Here is an 18,281-nt window from a genome sequence, read left to right as displayed (position 1 = left end):
TAATGTAGGACACATGCAGAAAAATAGAGAGAGAGAGAGAGTTGATCCAAATTAGTAACTAGTAATTTAAATAACTACAACTTCACATTCTCTGAAATAACAACTGATTTAGAATTTAAATTTGAATCTAATATATTTTTCATCAATTTGGGGGTTGTATGTGTTTCTATTAGCTTATATGAGTGTTTGCAGCTCCATACAGTTCATAAGAGTTGAACGGGTCTGGTTATATTTGAGTACTTATTTCTGTTCTAAATGTATCCTTCATATTACTGCTTTAAAGCACGACTAAAAGCTGTTCTTTTAAAAAAGCATTTATTTCAAAATTGAATTATGTGAAAAATCAAAACTGAAAGGGGCAAGAAACACCTTCAATTACAATACTTCCTGAGCTTAACTTATATTTTTTTGTCACAGTGAGAAGCCTGATGTGTTATCTCAGGAGTTAGGCTTGGAAGGTGAGAATCCATCAGCTGAAGATCAAATGAGAATGAAGTGGGAAGGCTTGCACCAGGAATTCAGCACCAAACAGAGACTGCTGCAGAATGCTTTGGAACAGGAAAAGGCACAACCGGTAGCTGGTTTTAATGTTTCTGTGCACTCTTGTATGAAAAGCATGTAGCTGAGCACACAAAGTACAGTTTATGCACAGCAAATGCCTTATGTCGAATACAGTTTTTAAAAATAGTCAGTTCAAGGAACATAAAGCAAAATTTTTTGTAAAATTTTACAAATTAACCAAAATTGGAAGTATTATTCGGCTTTATGAGTTTAAACTCATTGTGTGGGATCCTGGACCCATTCAGTTTATTGACCTCATTGAGGCCAGGATTTCACCCATGGAGTTTTACCGCAAGAGGTAAATGGTTCAAGACTTGCATAGATCGCAGATCACCTTCACTTTAGATGTAAGCAGAACCATCTGCCAACTATCCAAGGGTCTGACAGAGATTAAAACTCATAATTATTATTAGTTTATTTGTATTTTAGTATCCCCCAGAGGCCCCACTTAGGACTGGGGCCTTCCTGTGCGAGTTGCTGTACATATGGCAAGGGACAGGCTCTGTGTGAAAGAGCTTGCAGCCCAGTTTAAAGTGAAATGCAGCAAGTGTGTGCAACGAAGAGAGAATGAGGAAAGAGGAATGAGAACAACAGTGATGAAGGTGCATGTTTACCTAGACTCACTCTGGGCTTGACTCAGCTCACATAAAACCCACTGAAAACTTTCCCACAGACCTTAATGGGAGCTGGATTGGGCCTTATGTGCAAATGTAGATGGTTTTTTTTACTTAAAAATATGGTACAATATAAATAGAGTCAGCAATCCTCATTGCCCATTCATTTGTCCTGATTCATTTTAAAAAAAAAAAAAAAGAGCACCCACTATTTTTTTCCCTCAGATGTTACGGCCCCAGGGCACCCACGGTGTCAGTGCCTATGCAAGGTAGACAAGAATTTGTCTAGCTTCAACTCCCAGCCATTGGATTGTGCTATACTTTTTCTCTTGTTAGGCACTGGCTTAGTGCTCTGTTCCAGAATGGTCTAGTAACTGTAGCTTTCCAACATATAAACAGTATTACTACTTCAGCATCTTTGGGTATACGTGTCTCATTGCTAAGTTTAGTTCAAGTGTACTGTTCATACATGCTGTGAACCTCCAGTGTGAGCAGCTTTATAACAGCGGTATATGTGTGACTTATTTAATGGTGTAGGGGCTCCTCAGCCGGTAGTAGTATCTATATTTTCGTATGAGAGATCCAGTGTACATCAGAACTACTCTAACCAATATTTCTCTTCTAACAGCTTTACAACAGACCAAACAGACTGATGTCTGGCCTACCCTTGTATAAAGGGGAAGGAAAGGCACAAGATAAATCATCAGTTGAATCTATATTGGTTGGTTTGAACCAGGCCTTTGAAGATGTTTCATCTAAGGTACAGTGGCATTGTTTGTTTTTAAATACAATTTTATGCAGAGCTGCTATACAGAGTGAACACTCCTCTAGTTCCCACTTGGCGGTGAGCTGCCCCTCCCTGAACACTGGAGAGCCAGTGGACATTAGTTCTCTGTATGGAAGCAGTATGAACTGACAGACTTTCCTATCACTTTCGCTCCTTTCACTCAGGCTGGAGGAGCAGAGAAGGAAAGCCTGCACTTGGAACAGAAGCTTTATGATAGCGTGTCAGCTACCTCTTCTTGGCTGGATGGTGTTGAAGAATGCTTATTTGTTGCTACAGCCCTGCTTCCAGAAGAGACAGAAACTTGCCTGTATAACCAGGAAGTAAGTATTTTTAGTTTTCCAATCAGGTTCTGTTTTGCTTTGTATCTTAGTGAGAAGTAAGACTCTAGAATAATAGTTTTGCATAACTGAATGCAACTGGAAAACTCCTTCCAGTTAAGACTTTGCCCTCATAAGGATAAGGGACTTCACAAAAGCAGATGTCAACAAATGTAGAGAATTGATAGGTAAGATGCTATGGGAAGGAAATCTAAGGGAAAAATGAGTTCAGGAGAGCTGGCAGCTCCTCAGAGACAGTATTACAGACACAACAGTAATCTATCCAGATGCGGAGGAGAAAGAGGAAGAACAGTAAGAGACCAGAATGACTGTATCAACAGCTCTTTAATGATCTAAAATCAGAAAGCAATAATACAAAAAGTAGAAAGAAGGACACATTGCTAAGGATGAGTACAAAAGAATAGCACAAGCATGTAGGGGCAAAATGAGTTGTACCTAGCAAGGGACATAAAAGGCAATAAGAAGATGTTCTAGAAATACCATAAGAGCAAGAGAAAGACAAAGGAGAGTGTAAGTCCAATACTTAGCGGGGAAGGAGAGTTAATAACAGATGACACAAAAAAGGCTGAAGTATTTAATGCCTATTGTTTTTCAATCTTCATTGAAATGATTAACACAATTAATATTAACAACAAGGGGGAAGCAACACAAGCCAGAAGAGGGTAAGAACAGGTTAAAGAACATTTAGATTGACTAGATGTATTCAAGTTGGTGGTGCCTGGTGACATTACCTCTGTGTACTTAAGGAAGAGCCCAAGCAATCTTGGAACCATTGAGAACTCATAGAGGATGCGTGAGGTCTCAGAGGGCTGGAGAAAGGCAAAGAGAGTACATATGTTTAAAAAAGGGGGAGAAGGAGGACCTGGGAAATTATAGACAAGTCAGCCTAACTTTAGTATCTGGAAAGATATTGGAACAAACTATTAAGCAATCAATGTGTAAGCTTCTAGAGGTGATAAACAATAACCAACATGGATTTGTCAAGAACAACTCATGCCAAACCAACCTTTTATTGTTACTAAAAAGATTTCCTGGGCTTTTTAGCATGGTTTTAAAGTCTATTGTGAATGAAGGGGTGGTAGTTACAGCAGTACAGTAGGTCTACTTGTTAGTGTCTAATTCCAAAAATTGTTCTGTTCCATAAAAACTCCAGTCTCTTGCCAAAGATATCAAAGAGATGTCAGAAGAAATGGATAAGAACAAGAATTTGTTTTCTCAAGCATTTCCCGAGAACAGTGATAACAGGGATGTTATAGAGGACACTTTGGACTGTCTACTAGGGAGACTGACCATGCTGGAGTCAGTAGTAAACCAGAGGTGCCATCAGATGAAAGAGAGACTTCAGCAAATACTCACATTCCAGGTAGGTTGCCAAGGAATTCTCTAGACCCTCCCCTATGTCTCATTATCTGTTGAAAGTTTTGGGGGGTTATTAGGTAATAGAATAAACGGGTAAATTTCCACATACAAGTGGAGTTTTAAGACAGGATTTCAATAGTGACTAGAGGTGTTAAGTGCCTCAATTTTTTGGTGTCCAACTTGTGACACCTTAAATAAACCTGACGGTTAGAAAGCGTTGAGTACGCTCACTGTGGTGTCCCTCTCAAGTTGAGTATCCAAAAATGGAAGCCCCCCCAAATCAATAGTCCCTTAAAAATTTGGGCCAAAGTTCCAACTCACATAATTGTTAGCAGAATAGTTGTACATATAGTTCCCTGTGTGCTACCGTGAATGTTCATCCAATAATGCATGGCACGTGTGTTTGGTATTACAGTAACCAGCATCCTTTGACTACTATACTTAAAGGGGGAAAGAGCAACTATAGCTTTCAGGTTTCTAAGGTACAAACAGCATAGTGCTTTGTTGATAAGGTGGGATACAGTGCAAAATATATGCCAAACATTAGCCTTGTTTTGATATCTACCTTCTCAACTTTGTTAACACCATCCCATTATCCTTTAACAGCTCCTACCTCAAGTGACCTCCAGTATTAAAAACTCTGTGTACATAATACCCTCACCCTTTATTCGCCTGGAAACTTTTGCAAACATCAGGGGGTTACTGCCATCTTCTCCCCTTTTCCTGCCACATAAAGCCTACACTGCCAGTCACTTCAGGAAGTTTCTTACAACTTCCTGAAGTGACTGGCAGTGTAGGCTTTATGTGGAACTTCCATCAACTGCTGTAAAATTGGTATATCCAATGCTGTCTGTCTGTCTTTAGATCAGAATCCCAAACTGAATGAGTATTTTTAAAGGATTTTCATAAAATTCAAGAGTGAAGTAAATACAGTATCTATTTTAGTCACATATGCCTCTGTTGTCTCATCTTTATCTTTACTCTACATATATTTGGAACTCTTCTCAACACACAGCCTGTTGTGTTTCTTTGTTTTAAACTCTAAAACCCATAGAGATGGTTTGCTCTGGCACAAATGAAACAAACACTAGCAACAAGTGTTAGGTGTAAAACGCCTAACTGTGGTAGAGAAAAGAGATCATAAGTGTATATTGTTGCAGTACCATAGGTACTATTGTATAAGAAGTCATCATATGAAAATAAAAATAAATCACCATTATTTTCTGCCTTTGCTAGGTGTCTTTGAAAATGTAGTGATGTTGCTCATGCTTTCCGGTATTGTCAGCATACCTGGGATAAATATGTGAACAGAGAAGAAAGCACTAACAATTGATTGAGGATAGTTCTGAAAAACAGCAAACAGATTAAAATGTAATTCTGCTCTGACAGATGACTCTGAAAATGGCAATATTGGGTTCCATGTTTGTTGTGTCCTGCTGACTTCCGTGTTAGATTTGCTCAGTTTACAGACAAAAAGATCTTTTTCTATGAAAAAAAAATAAGAAGCTTGTTAGCTAAAATGAGCGATTAGAAGCATTAGAGCTGTATTTTATTCATTTTTGTTAAATAAGGCATTCTTAGAGGAAGTATGAATTCATGTTGTCAAATTGGAATGGAAGGGCCCACATGGTTTCTTTTTCTCTGAACATTACACTTGCATAATAGTTATTTCACCTTTTTTTGGAGTTGTCAACAATGTCCCGTGGTTTTAAAGCACTTTGTACATGTAACATCTAATTCAATACACAATAGATAGTATGCATTCGTGTGAATTATTCCCATTTTGAATACATACAAGTAACATATCATGTTCTGAAAATTTAGTCCATTATGTCAACAAGTGATGTACTCTCGTTTGGGAATAGACTAATGTTTAATTGATGGGAGTCATGATTGGCTATAATTTTTCTCTTTTAAAACTTCACTTGAACTTTATTGTCTCTTACAGAATGATCTAAAGCTACTGTTTACATCACTGGCTGATCACAAATACATAGTTCTGCAGAAACAAGCAGAGGCAGCTGAGCGACCTGAAACGGAACAAATGCAGGTATTATCAAATATCTATTATGAACAAGAAGAGCAGTGTGAGTATGGTGAATACAGAAAGATTTTCTGCTTGAGACTGAAATAGTCTCTGTAGGACAAGAACCAGGTGTGTGGGAGAGGAGGATGTTTATGGTGTGTACATTGTATGTGAAAATAAAATATGTGCATGTCCAAGAATGTACTTCTGACTTCTGCTAAATATTAAAAACTTCTAAAATAGAAGGGGCATGGAATACAGACACACAAAACCCAGGAAGCTAAGGAGATTCATATAGAGAGCGCCCAAAAGTGTGGTCATTTCAGTACAGGCAATTAGAAGGATAAGTCCTTGACCTACATCTCTTCAGTATACTTTGTCTTGCTGGTGCCTGATTAAAAACAAGTGGCATGTTTTGGTGCTCTGAGGTGTTTATATCCTGACCTCCACATTCTGTGTTTTTCAGACTGAGGAAAATGTGCTCTAGCAGGAAATGTGCACTGAATAATTAATCTCAACCTAGATATCTTTTGTCCCATGTTTTTGTTATTCCTGGTATTGAAAACAAACTTTGGTGAATGCAGTGTGCATCAAAGGCTACTTTCTGGCTTTTTTGTGATAGGAAACAGGTGGGAGCAGAGATGTAGTAACAAAGTGATTTGCTCGGGTACTACAGTGATGAGTACCTATATGCGAAACTAAATAGACAGATTCTGGCAGTCACTCTGTCTGTGTTGGAGAAACCTAAACATAATGACTCAAAGTTCTTCAAAGTGTGGTTTTTGAAAAACTCATTGGGTTCTTGCTCCACCATCTGTTGCTTGATGCCAGCAGGTGGGTAGGGGTTAGACATTAGAAATCACACAACCTTACATTGCAGGGAGTGTTTAGGTCTGTATTCTGACAGGCTCATGCATGGTGTGCTGCATAGTTCCCAGTACCCCTTCCTCCTTAGCTTACCTACCCAAAAAGGGAAGTCAGAATTTAGTTCCCAATATATAGAACACAAGGAGGGAAACAAGTAGGCAAAGAAACAGACTGAAATAGTATGTTAGCTCAGCTGATAAACCATAGACCTTTTAATTTCTAATTTAATAGGGTCATGGATTCAAGCCCTGCACTGAGTAAGTATAGTTTTAGGGCCCAATTCTGAAATCAGTAGAACTGCTCACATCCATAAGTGTTTGTAGGATTAGGTCCTAAAACTACACTCACTCAGTGTTACGAGAGGTCAAAGGGACTATGCATGTGAAATATTAATCACTTGTATAAATGGTTTCAGGAGAGAGGCCTTAAAAAAGAAGGCTGGCTTTATGGTTAAGGTACTATACTGGGTCTCAGGAGATCTGCTTGCTATTCCTGGCTCTGCCACAGACATTCTCTATGATCTTCAGCAGACATCTGGGGTGAGATTTCAAAAGGCATTGGCCTCACTGCTTCCGCTGAAGTCACTGGTAAAACTTTCATTTACTTCAGTGAGAGAAGTTAGGCCATCACTGACAGCCTTGTAAATCCAACCCTTAGTCACTCGGTTCCCTATCTACAAAAGGGGGCTAAGTATGCATTCTTACCTGACAGCAGTGTTGGGACTCCTAATGAGGACAATGGCCAAGCGCTTATGTTCTTCAGTGTTGCTACATCAGGGCCATTGTGAAGATAAATTGTTTGTAAGGTTCTCCAACGCCATTGTGATGAGTGATAGAGGAAAGCTTAATTTTAAAATGTGTTTAAATTACCAAACACACCTTGCGTGTTTCTAATATAAACAGTATATATTACTAATCAGTAGTACAGAACTAGAATCCGATTTTGTTTAAACAATTCAAGTATAACATTCAATGTATGTGATATAAAAGTGCCATGCTACAGTAAACCTTTAATCAAAAAATTATCTTGAATGTCTGTCTCTGCTTCCTGTGCTGTATTTCTTCACGTTATTCAGTTTCCAGGGTTCTCAGTGAAACACGATGAGTACAAAATTCACTATTAAAAAAATGGGGACAGATTAATACTTCATATCTAAAACAGTTCAAGTAAATGGTAATACTGTAGTACAGGTAAAAGATTGTTCTTAGACCTTCTAGCTAAATGTTGCAATTCCTTGATACAGGCTATCCTACAGGCAGAAGATGGTCTGAAGGAATTAGATGCTGGAATCAGCAAATTAAAGAAGCGTGGGGACAAGCTACAGATTGACCAGCCTTCCATGCAAGAGCTATCTAAGCTCCAGGTATAGTTACCTTCCAAAGAAAGGTACATTATAATAACTACCTACTGATATTGAGGATATCTGTAAACTGCCCTTATCTTTATTGTACATAGAGCAATTTACAAAAATATGTCTCAAAGCACTTCACTGTGTATAAAAGAGATTTATAATTTTCTCCATAACATCCTCCTTGTCCTTGTATTTAACACTTTTGTAGCATCGCTGACCTCGATCCTGCAAATCCCTACATGCTTAACTTCCAGCTTATGTGCAGTCCCATTGGCGGCTCAGGTGAACAAAGTTAAGCATGTGCACGTTTGCTGTATATTGGCCTCTGTCCTTTCCAGAGCTCTATGACCTCTATTATGTTCTGTCTGAATTTAATTATTTCAAAGAGATATGTATCTATTTTCTGTAACCTGTGTGTATCTTTACTGTTTATACAGTCTTGTCAACTAAAACTTGATGAACTAATGCAGCTTGCAGGACTATATATTAAGTATTCTTCAAAATAGCTATGCAGGGATATCATATTCTAGAACTCGATTAGCTCTTCACTTGCAGGATCCTTTTGGGTGGGGAGACGAGGACAAAGACCTAGAAATCAGCAGGACTAACTCAGTGAAGTTAATATAACTATCGTTAAAATGAGGTGTCATAAATATAAAGGGAAGGGTAAACCCCTTTGAAATCCCTCCTGGCCAGGGGAAAGCTCCTCTCACCTGTAAAGGGTTAAGAAGCTAAAGGTAACCTCGCTGGCACCTGACCAAAATGACCAATGAGGAGACAAGATACTTTCAAAAGCTGGGAGGAGGGAGAGAAACAAAGGGTCTGTGTCTGTCTGTAGTCGTCTTGGCCGGGGATAGACCAGGAATGGAGTCTTAGAACTTTTAGTAAGTAATCTAGCTAGGTATGTGTTAGATTATGATTTCTTTAAATGGCTGAGAAAAGCATTGTGCTGAATAGAATAACTATTTCTGTCTGTGTATCTTTTTTGTAACTTAAGGTTTTGCCTAGAGGGGTTCTCTATGTTTTTGAATCTAATTACCCTGTAAGATATCTACCATCCTGATTTTACAGGGGGGATTTCTTTATTTCTATTTACTTCTATTTTTTATTAAAAGTCTTCTTGTAAAAAACTGAATGCTTTTTCATTGTTCTCAGATCCAAGGGTTTGGGTCTGTGGTCACCTATGCAAATTGGTGAGGCTTTTTATCCAACATTTCCCAGGAAAGGGGGGGTGCAAGTGTTGGGAGGATTGTTCATTGTTCTTAAGATCCAAGGGTCTGGGTCTGTAGTCACCTAGGCAAATTGATGAGGCTTTTTACCAAACCTTGTCCAGGAAGTGGGGTGCAGGGTTTTTGGGAAGTATTTTGGGGGGAAAGACGCGTCCAAACAGCTCTTCCCCAGTAACCAGTATTAGTTTGGTGGTGGTAGCGGCCAGTCCAAGGACAACGGGTGGAATATTTTGTACCTTGGGGAAGTTTTGACCTAAGCTGGTAAAGATAAGCTTAGGAGGTTTTTCATGCAGGTCCCCACATCTGTACCCTAGAGTTCAGAGTGGGGGAGGAACCTTGACATGAGATGATAGTAAATCTGAAGCAAAGGAAACAGCTAAACTAAACCTGGAGATTTATTAGCTCAACAAAACAGCCATAGAGTCACAAAACAAAAGACAGACTTTAATTGCTCATGTCCATGTACACTGAGATCTAGTTAGAGCCTGTGGTTCCTTAGCCTTCAGGAAGGTGAGAAATCAGTCTTTTTCCTCCAGTCATCCTGCCTGGGTACCTATGAACTACCCACTTTGACTTTTTTCTCTTATAGGAGCCTCTCCCAGCATGCATCCCTGCTAATTGTCCCTTTAACTCTGGGAGAGACAGCCATCTGCAGCCTTAGGGTAGTCATTTTGCCTCTCAGTACTTCAGACCGCAACTCTTTGGTTTCTAGCTCCTCTTATAGTTGTGGAGCAGAAGGGGGTCATTTTAAATTGTTGGACATCAATTTTATTTTTAAAAATACTACAAAATAATTAGTCCAGAGAAACAATAAACCAGCTTCTATTAGTTGTTTCTCTTATTGCCAACTCATGGGGGTTTTCCTTGGGTTGCTTTCTTACTGAGTCATCTCTGTTGTTCTTAGCTGTCTGTGCTAGTTACATGTAAAGATGGACAGGATGAGTTGTGGAGTGGTTGCTTTTTGTGGCCGTAGGAATGCAGGGAATAGCCATAGTGCGCACAAATCTTCTTTGCCAGGCAGCATTTGGTTACAGCACTTATGCCAGTTCTGCATTGGCCAGGAAGGTGCTCTCTCCATAGGGAAAATTCTAGGGGTCCTTTTCTGCTGATTGAAAGGGCTTGTCTTCACATACAGTGGAGCACCACTGTAGCGCTTCAGCGAAAACACGCCTTTTCCCGTCAGCGTAGATAATCCCACCTCCCTGAGAGGCGGTAGCTATGGCAATGGGAGAAACTCTCCCATCGACCCTGTGCTGTCCACATGGGGGGTTCTGTCAGTATGACTGTGTTGCTCAGGGGTGTGGAGTTTTCACACCCCAATCGACATAGCTATACTAGTATAGGTCTGTAGTGTAGACCAGGCCTAAGGCCCCTTTACACTGCTAGAGCAGTGTAAATGGGTCTTGGTGTAATTGAGAATGAAGCCTAATGTGTCTGGGTGTGTCCTTTCTCCAACTGCTCTCCTACTTAAGCAAGACCACTTCAGTTAACTTCATTCTTAAACACAGAATCTCAAGAGTGATGCAGTTCTCACCTGTTTTTCTCTTTAAACATTGAGCTGTTAATTTGCCAGTGAGTTAAGTGTGTCTTCAACGTGTGTTTACGCCCTCTTCAGGTTCCCAACTCAGATACTTAGGCCAGGAATACACTCCAGACCTATGTCAGTATAATTATGTCACTCAAGGGTGTGAAAAATCCACACCCCTGAATGGTTATACTGACCTTCCCCCCCACCCCCGTGTAGATAGCGCTATATCAGCAGGAGAGCTTCTCCCGCCAACATAGCTAGTGCCTCTCGGAGAGGTGGATTAACTCTCCCATGAAGTGAGCTGTGGCTCACGAAAGCTCATGCTCAAATAAATTGGTTAGTCTCTAAGGTGCCACAAGTACTCCTTTTCTTTTAGCATCTTCACTGAAGCACTATGGCGGCACAGAGAAGACTAGTTCTAATTATGGTGGCATAGTTTGAATATAGTGAGCACATTCAGTGTGTTGGCTTAAAAGTAATGTGTTCAGTAAAAGTGTGCATGAAATGAGGAATGCTGTTGTTGCTTGTCTCCCCCAAGGACATGTATGATGAACTGATGATGATCATTGGATCCAGACGCAGTGGGCTGAACCAGAATCTGGCCCTCCAGGGTCAGTATGAACGAGCTTTGCAGGACCTGGCTGACCTGATAGAAACTGGCCAAGAAAAGATGGCAGGTGACCAGAAAATTATTGTTGCTTCCACGAAGGAAGTCCAAATGCTACTAGACAAACACAAGGTAAAAACAACATGTGCATTTAAAAAAAACTGTTTATTTGAAGGCTAAGTAAAACTCTTATCTTGCACTCCACTAACTTCTGGCCATTCTATAGCCAGCCTTCACACCTGGAGAGGCATCAGGAATTTTGATGGTGATTTACTGCTGGTTTAGGATACATTGCAGTATTTTTTAACTAAATGGTGTTGAGTGTACCACCAGTGACTAGCTTGGATTTTTTGGCAAGTACTCTTGCAGTAAGTAAATTCCATATATGATGGTAGCCACTTTCTCACTCATCCTAGTTTATTCTGACTTTGAATAACAATGCTTTTGTGCTGGCTAGCAAATATGGAGAACTTGGGAATCTCTCTGGAATGCGTCATTGTACTCAGTATTATCTTATTGCTTGAAAGCAACCTATTGTCAGGAATGCACTGCAAACTTTAGAAAGAGAAAAGTAGCTTGATTTGTACACTAGTTAATTTTGTTTTCTTTAGGTAAGGTTTTGGTTTCCTACTAGCTTCCACAAACACAGGAAGATGTGGCTGCTTTGTACAACAAAACTTCTTACATTATTAGACCCAAATTCTTCTCTGATTATACATAATTGAAACCAGCTATGTCTCACAGGGTGTAAGTTAGGGCAGAATTTGTAGTTTAAAGATTAACTCTTTTTCTCCAGTGTTAATGAGCTTTTGTGTGGCGATTGGTGGGGAGCGAAGCTTAGCTAATTGTATGTCTCCCGATACTTATATGGCCTCCATCACAATAGTGTCGGAGCACCTTTGAGTTTGGCAATTTTTTTTATGGTGACTTGAGTCTAACTGGTACACTCTGATCTTTTTTTTTTTTTTCTGGAATCCTTTCAGGAATATTTCCAGGGTCTGGAATCTCACATGATCCTGACAGAAACGCTGTTTAGAAAGATAAGCAGTTTTGCCCTCCTGAGGGAAACCCAGTCACATACGAAACAGATGGCACAAGCATCCGCTGTGTTAAAACAGGCTCACAAGCGGGGTGTTGAGCTGGAATACATTCTAGAGGTGAGGGGTTTCTCTGTTTTCTCCTTCCTCTGTAATGATGCACTACTAGGGGTGCATCCCGCCTGTACCTGCAGAGGGAGGGCAGTGTTGGTGAACCTTGGTCCCACTTGTCATATTTCCCTTTGTTGGAATGGAGGATTATGCACAATCTCTGATGCTCACATATTGTGAAGCAATGAGAGCATCAGGTTCAGCAGCCAAACCATATTGTTAGTAGTATAGCATTTTCAAAGTTAAATGGACTTGACCCGTCAAAGAGGAGAAAATGTCATTTTCCAAGCAGAAGCCAGGTCTAGGATTTGGATCACATGACTAAAAGCTGATCCTGAGTGTCTTTGACAAAGTTAACATTATATTATATATACACTGTGCATTTCATTTGGAGCTGGAGAAATGCGGTTAGAGAAATTTACATAAAGGATGTAAATAATATTTTAAAATTTAGTTGTAAATAAAAACCTAGAAGTCAAAGGCAGTATTCACCATATACATGTATAAATTATTCGTGCAGACCTGGACACGCCTGGACAAGGACTATCAAGAACTGACCAGAGAGCTGGAGGCTGTTGAAAGTAGCATCCCTAGTGTTGGTTTGGTAGAGGAGACAGAAGAAAGGCTTACAGACCGGATCACGCTTTATCAGGTCAGTGGCAGCATGGGATTTTCAAACATGATGTACTTTTTGATCATCCATCATAAATCTCTTAACCATGGTAAAAGCTAGTAGTTTATATCTGGGATTTCTACTAAATCCTACATTCTTGGTCTCATTTTATAGAAAGGTCTATTAATTTATTCTCTCTTGGCTTGTCTACACTACCACCGGATCGGCAGGCAGCAATCAATCCAGCGGGGGTCGATTTATAGCATCTAGTATAAATCGAAAAAAAACCCTGAAAAGTCATTTTTAATTAGAAAACCAATTTTTTTCATTTAGAAAATGTATTAATTGAGTGTTTCAGCAATTTTGAATCTTTTTCAACATTTTTTTAAGTCGAGAACTTCGTAAAAACTGACCTTTTCCTGTGAACAGTGTGTTTCTACAAATTGATATTTTTTTATGGGAAAACATCTCAGAAAATTCCCAACCATCTCCACCAATGAGCGGTTCAGTCTTCTATTCTTTCCCCCACAGCTCCATTATTTTTCCAGTCCTAACCTGCCAAGTTTATTGTGTTTCCCTACACGGTACAGGCTATTGGCTTTTGTACAGGTTAATAGGAAATCTTGAGCAATGGCCTGTTTGTTATTTTTTCTGATGCTGGGGTCAGTTTGTGTGTGTTAATAGACCAGCCACTAATTTATTTTGTTGTCTTCTGTTTTCCTGACTTCTTTCATAGTTCAGAGTAAAATAATCCACATTACACAATGTGAAATACCAGCATACAAATCAGACTAATGAGCAGCTGTGTCACCCTTGCCTTGCAATGTTGGGTACCTTACAATGCCTTGCTGAAGTAGCTCCCACCTGGGCCACTCACAAACAGGCTTCCAGTCACACTTGGGTTACACTTTGGCTCTCCCCAGCCTTGGTTATGCTGCAGGATGACCCCAACATACATACATAACATTTAAGTCCATTATTCCTTAAAGGGAGTAATATGCCATTTTACTCTCTCAAATAGTTATTCAGATGCTTCCATTTAAACACACTGGATTAAATAAAACAGAAAACAAGTTTATTAACTACAGAGAGAGAGAGATTTTAAGTGAGTACAAGTAATGAGGCATAAAACTGAGAAATAGCTCCAAGAAAATAAAGTTCAGACATTTACTAATACCTAACTTGACAAACGATATCAGGTTCAAGCAAAGTATCTCACCACATGGTTTCAGCCATTTTACTGACCAAACCATGTAGGTCGCAACCCCTCCCACAGAGTCCAACAAATGCTTCTCTTGTTGCTCCAGGTGCAGTGAATGCAATGGGAAGGGGAAAGAGAGAGGGGTCTCTTGGAGTGTTTGTCCCTCCTTTTTATAGTTTCAGTCTCTCTCTTGAAAAACAATTCCTGCTGGGCCCTAGGACACAAAGGGTCTTTGGAAGAATATTCCCTGCTGGCTTTTTCTCACCTCTTTGAGCTTTCTTTGTTTCCTTTCCTGCCTGATGACTCTATTTACTGCTTAAATGCAAATTAAGCAGAGCACACATTCCTTTATTTAGGGCAGACCTGTTTGCCAACCTCAGTTTGCGAAGGACTGTGGTGTTTGGAACATATGTTAATAACATCATGTAGGGAAATCTTATAACTCTACAAACAATGTTGCCACACACATTTTATCAGGACAGTACTGACCAGCAAATTATGCGTTTTAAAATGATACCCTACAAAACATACCATGTACAAAAATTATTACAGTAGTATGCAGGATGAACATGGGGGTATATTCTGTCATACCCAGGCTCTCCTGTTGCCAAATATTTTTCTCTCTCTTTTTTTTTTAATGACCACATTCTCAGATTTCCCATCTCATGCTATTTAAGTTTGAAGTTTGCTATGAAAACTGTATGGCTGCCTTAGAATTTTTCAGGTTGCTCCCTGAGAATAAATGCTTTTGCAGGGACGGAGTGAAAATGGAAATTTTTTTTTTATCCTTCACTTTTCAGAGTAAATCCTTAAGCTATCACTACCAGCTTTTCAAAGAGCAGATTATTTAAATGACTCGATTTTCCATGTTTTCTTTTGACATGTCCAGGGTAGTATTGATAGGCACTCTGCCACCTGATTACATTAGAATTTGTCAGCATGGAAGAGAAAATAGAAATAGTCATGGAAATAAACTCATTGCAGGTGCCATTAGTAAGTATCAAACACCCCATGTCATGTTTGGTTACAGCATAATTTTTAAATGAGAAGGCATGTGCATTTGATGTTTGAATTTATGCAGATGTATGAACATTTATGCAAACTTGCAATTCCTGTATTTTGTTAGCTGTTTGTTGGCAGGTAAATTAATCTCTTTCCTTCTCTCATATATCTATTATCAATCATTCCTTTCTGTATCTGAACCCATGTGTACAATTCTGTGCCCTCTGCCATTCTCTCCCTGTTGGACCTCAGGCATGTGAATGAACATACAGTCTTAGCTTCCTGTTGTAACACCATGACCTCTGGTGGTCCAATTCTCTCTTCTTTAACCTTCGCATGGCAGCATTCGTTCTCTTCCAAAAAGCATCTGAATTAAGAAAGTCCTTGAAACAGGGAGGGAGTTTGCTATACCTCCAGCAAAAGGAAAATGGGGCATTGAGAAGCTACCGATCTGACTGTCTTTCCTGTCCTCTGTCATTACAGCGCCTGAAATCTAGCCTGACTGAATACCAGCCCAAGCTTTACCAGGTGTTGGATGATGGGAAGAGACTACTTTTTGCTATCAGCTGTTCAACTCTAGAAAGTCAACTGAACCAGTTAGGAGAGCACTGGTTAAACAACACCAGCAAAGTGACCAAGGAACTGCACAGACTGGAGACTATACTAAAGCATTGGACAAGGTAGTGCTAATGAAACTGAGGGATTGAGTGTCTGATCCTGTGCCATTAAAATCAAGGAGAGTTATGTTTTCAAAAACTCTTAGTTTATTTTTTAAAAACCACAGCAAATTAATATTAAAGTTGCACTTCCCAAACTTCCTACCTCTGCCCCCATATAGTTCCAGCTGACTCTCTTCTCTGCATAAGAACTCTCAAAATTGTGTACCATATTATAATTTAATACATACCAATACATGTTTCTGATACTAAATGGGCTGATATGTCACTATAGTAATCTTTGCTTTTTCTGAGAGCTCTAACTCCATGATCTGTATGAACATTGTTGTATATGGAGGCACTCAAGCTCTGGGTCTAATGACCCTGGGCTAATTGGCTGGCTAATCGTCTTTCTCATCACAAACCACCATATCTCTTGGCATAATCAGCAATCTCTTAAAGAGAGACCATTATGGAATTATAGGACCCTGCCATTAAGATGTTGTCTAACGGAGACATTTTGTGCCATTCACATTTGGTAGAATCAGCCCAGTGAAGAGTAGGGAAAGTTTGCCTCAGTATGTAGTTTGTCAAACCAGGAAAATATTCATAACTTTTGTAATTTGACTTTTATTCGGTAACTATCGGTCCTGGTTACCAGATCTCTGGTAGGGGAATCTGACAAAATAGGTTTCATCTGTCATCTTGCTTCTGGATGGAGGGTGGGGATTGCTAGAAAGTGGGGAAGTAGAAAGTACATTTCTGTAGCTGCATTTAACAGTTCTAATTTTAGGACATGACAATTAACCAAAAAGAATTTGAGCTGAGCCCCAGTTCTCTCCTACCAACTTTCGTGACCGTATGATGTTTTTGAGGATTTTTAGAAGGGGAAGGAGATGTTCTTTGTAAAATCGTGCTTCCAGTGGAGATCCTCATTTGTTGAGAGACTACACTAGAGACAAGGGTTGGCAATGACAGTGTTTTTATCATTAACATCCCCACAGATATCAGAGTGAATCAGCTGAGCTGATTAATTGGTTACAATCGGCAAAGGACCGGCTGAAGTTGTGGACTCAGCAGTCAGTGACAGTCCCTCAAGAACTTGAAAAGGTGCGAGATCATCTGAATGCTTTTCTGGTAAGTCAGTTTAGGAACCTTAGGCACCTTTTCATCTCTTATTGCAAACAAATGGTCCCACTCTCATAAGGTTTATGCATATGTCATCAGCAAAACGTTGCACGTGAAAAAATGTTCTCCTTGTCTGTGTGTGTAGACGGGCTGTACAATACCATGCTTGCTTTTTAAAACCCCCCTCAAATATCTGAATGTTAAACACTGTTAAATACAGAATGTCTGAGCAAAGTTACTAGAAAGTGCCCTTCATACTTCGTAACACCTATTGTATGTAGTGATTGTAGGCCTTGCTGGTTTTTATTCTGGTACAAAGATTTTGTACTTTTAATTAAAACAACAAAAAAAGAAATTTTAAGTCGTTTATATTTTCACCTAGACAAAAATGTAAGAGGCTACTGAATCCAATACATATTTTAAAAGATATTGTTTCTTTTTGAGTAGAGGAATAAAGTTAGCTCTAGTTGGTTAATATAACATATTTATCTCTGTGAAATTATGATCCTTTTACAGAAATTTTCAAAAGAGGTTGATGCCAAATCATCCCAGAAATCTTCTGTTTTAAGCACTGGGAACCAGCTCCTTCGGCTGAAGAAAGTGGATACAGCAGCATTGCGTGCAGGACTGTCTCAGATCGACAGCCAGTGGATAGAGTTACTTACACAAATTCCAGTAGTACAAGAAAAACTGCATCAGGTAGGGGAGAAGTTTACTGCTACTACAGCCTTTGATGTTCAGAGAAATATAGTGACTGAATTAAAAGCTTTTGCATTTGAAATATTTAAAGTGCAGCTGGGTGGCACAATGGATCAATAACATTGCCTTTTACTTAAGTTTTAAATTGTGACCAATTCAAGTTAAAATGTATTCTCCTCGTCATCTTTCTCATCACAAACCACCATATCGGCATAATCTTGGCAATCTCTTAAAGAGAGACCATGATTCCCCTCCAACCTCCTACACTTGGGCTGGGATAGAAGTTTTTACTAATGTGCAGTGGCAGAATTCTGTGGCAAAACTTACACGATGTGTACCCCACCCTGTGTCTGACTCTAGTCAGTGCTAGGCGTCCTTTGCTTTCACAAACCCCAAGTGCAGTTGTAGTATTACATTTTATTTTACAAACTGAAGCAAAAAGCCTGAAGTGTTTTTAAACATATATATTTCTATATTTTTATTAGAACTTTATTACATGCATTTGCAAGAAACAGGGAGAGTCACTTTTGCATTTTGCAGGTTAGCCTTTTCGTAGCCTGTGGTCAG

At 39.4% G+C, this 18,281-nt stretch overlaps 1 protein-coding gene across 13 annotated transcripts in view; it reads left to right on the top strand.

The window, feature by feature from the left end:
• SYNE1 (spectrin repeat containing nuclear envelope protein 1) overlaps positions 1-18,281 on the top strand; it is a 499,708-nt gene that overhangs the window by 378,873 nt on the left and 102,554 nt on the right. For all 13 annotated transcript variants that reach the window (XM_075126812.1, XM_075126813.1, XM_075126818.1 and 10 more), the window contains 12 exons: positions 418-574; positions 1,804-1,935; positions 2,127-2,282; positions 3,454-3,663; positions 5,608-5,709; positions 7,796-7,915; positions 11,199-11,399; positions 12,251-12,424; positions 12,936-13,067; positions 15,715-15,911; positions 16,892-17,024; positions 17,532-17,714. In XM_075126812.1, the coding sequence (XP_074982913.1) occupies positions 418-574; positions 1,804-1,935; positions 2,127-2,282; positions 3,454-3,663; positions 5,608-5,709; positions 7,796-7,915; positions 11,199-11,399; positions 12,251-12,424; positions 12,936-13,067; positions 15,715-15,911; positions 16,892-17,024; positions 17,532-17,714 (1,897 nt within the window). The remainder of the gene's footprint in view (positions 1-417; positions 575-1,803; positions 1,936-2,126; positions 2,283-3,453; positions 3,664-5,607; positions 5,710-7,795; positions 7,916-11,198; positions 11,400-12,250; positions 12,425-12,935; positions 13,068-15,714; positions 15,912-16,891; positions 17,025-17,531; positions 17,715-18,281) is intronic.

Source organism: Caretta caretta, chromosome 3 (assembly GCF_965140235.1).
Source record: "Caretta caretta isolate rCarCar2 chromosome 3, rCarCar1.hap1, whole genome shotgun sequence".
Classification (NCBI taxonomy): Eukaryota; Metazoa; Chordata; order Testudines; family Cheloniidae; genus Caretta; species Caretta caretta.
The sequence above is the reverse complement of the archived record's forward strand: the minus strand, read 5'-3'. Positions and strand labels throughout refer to the sequence as shown.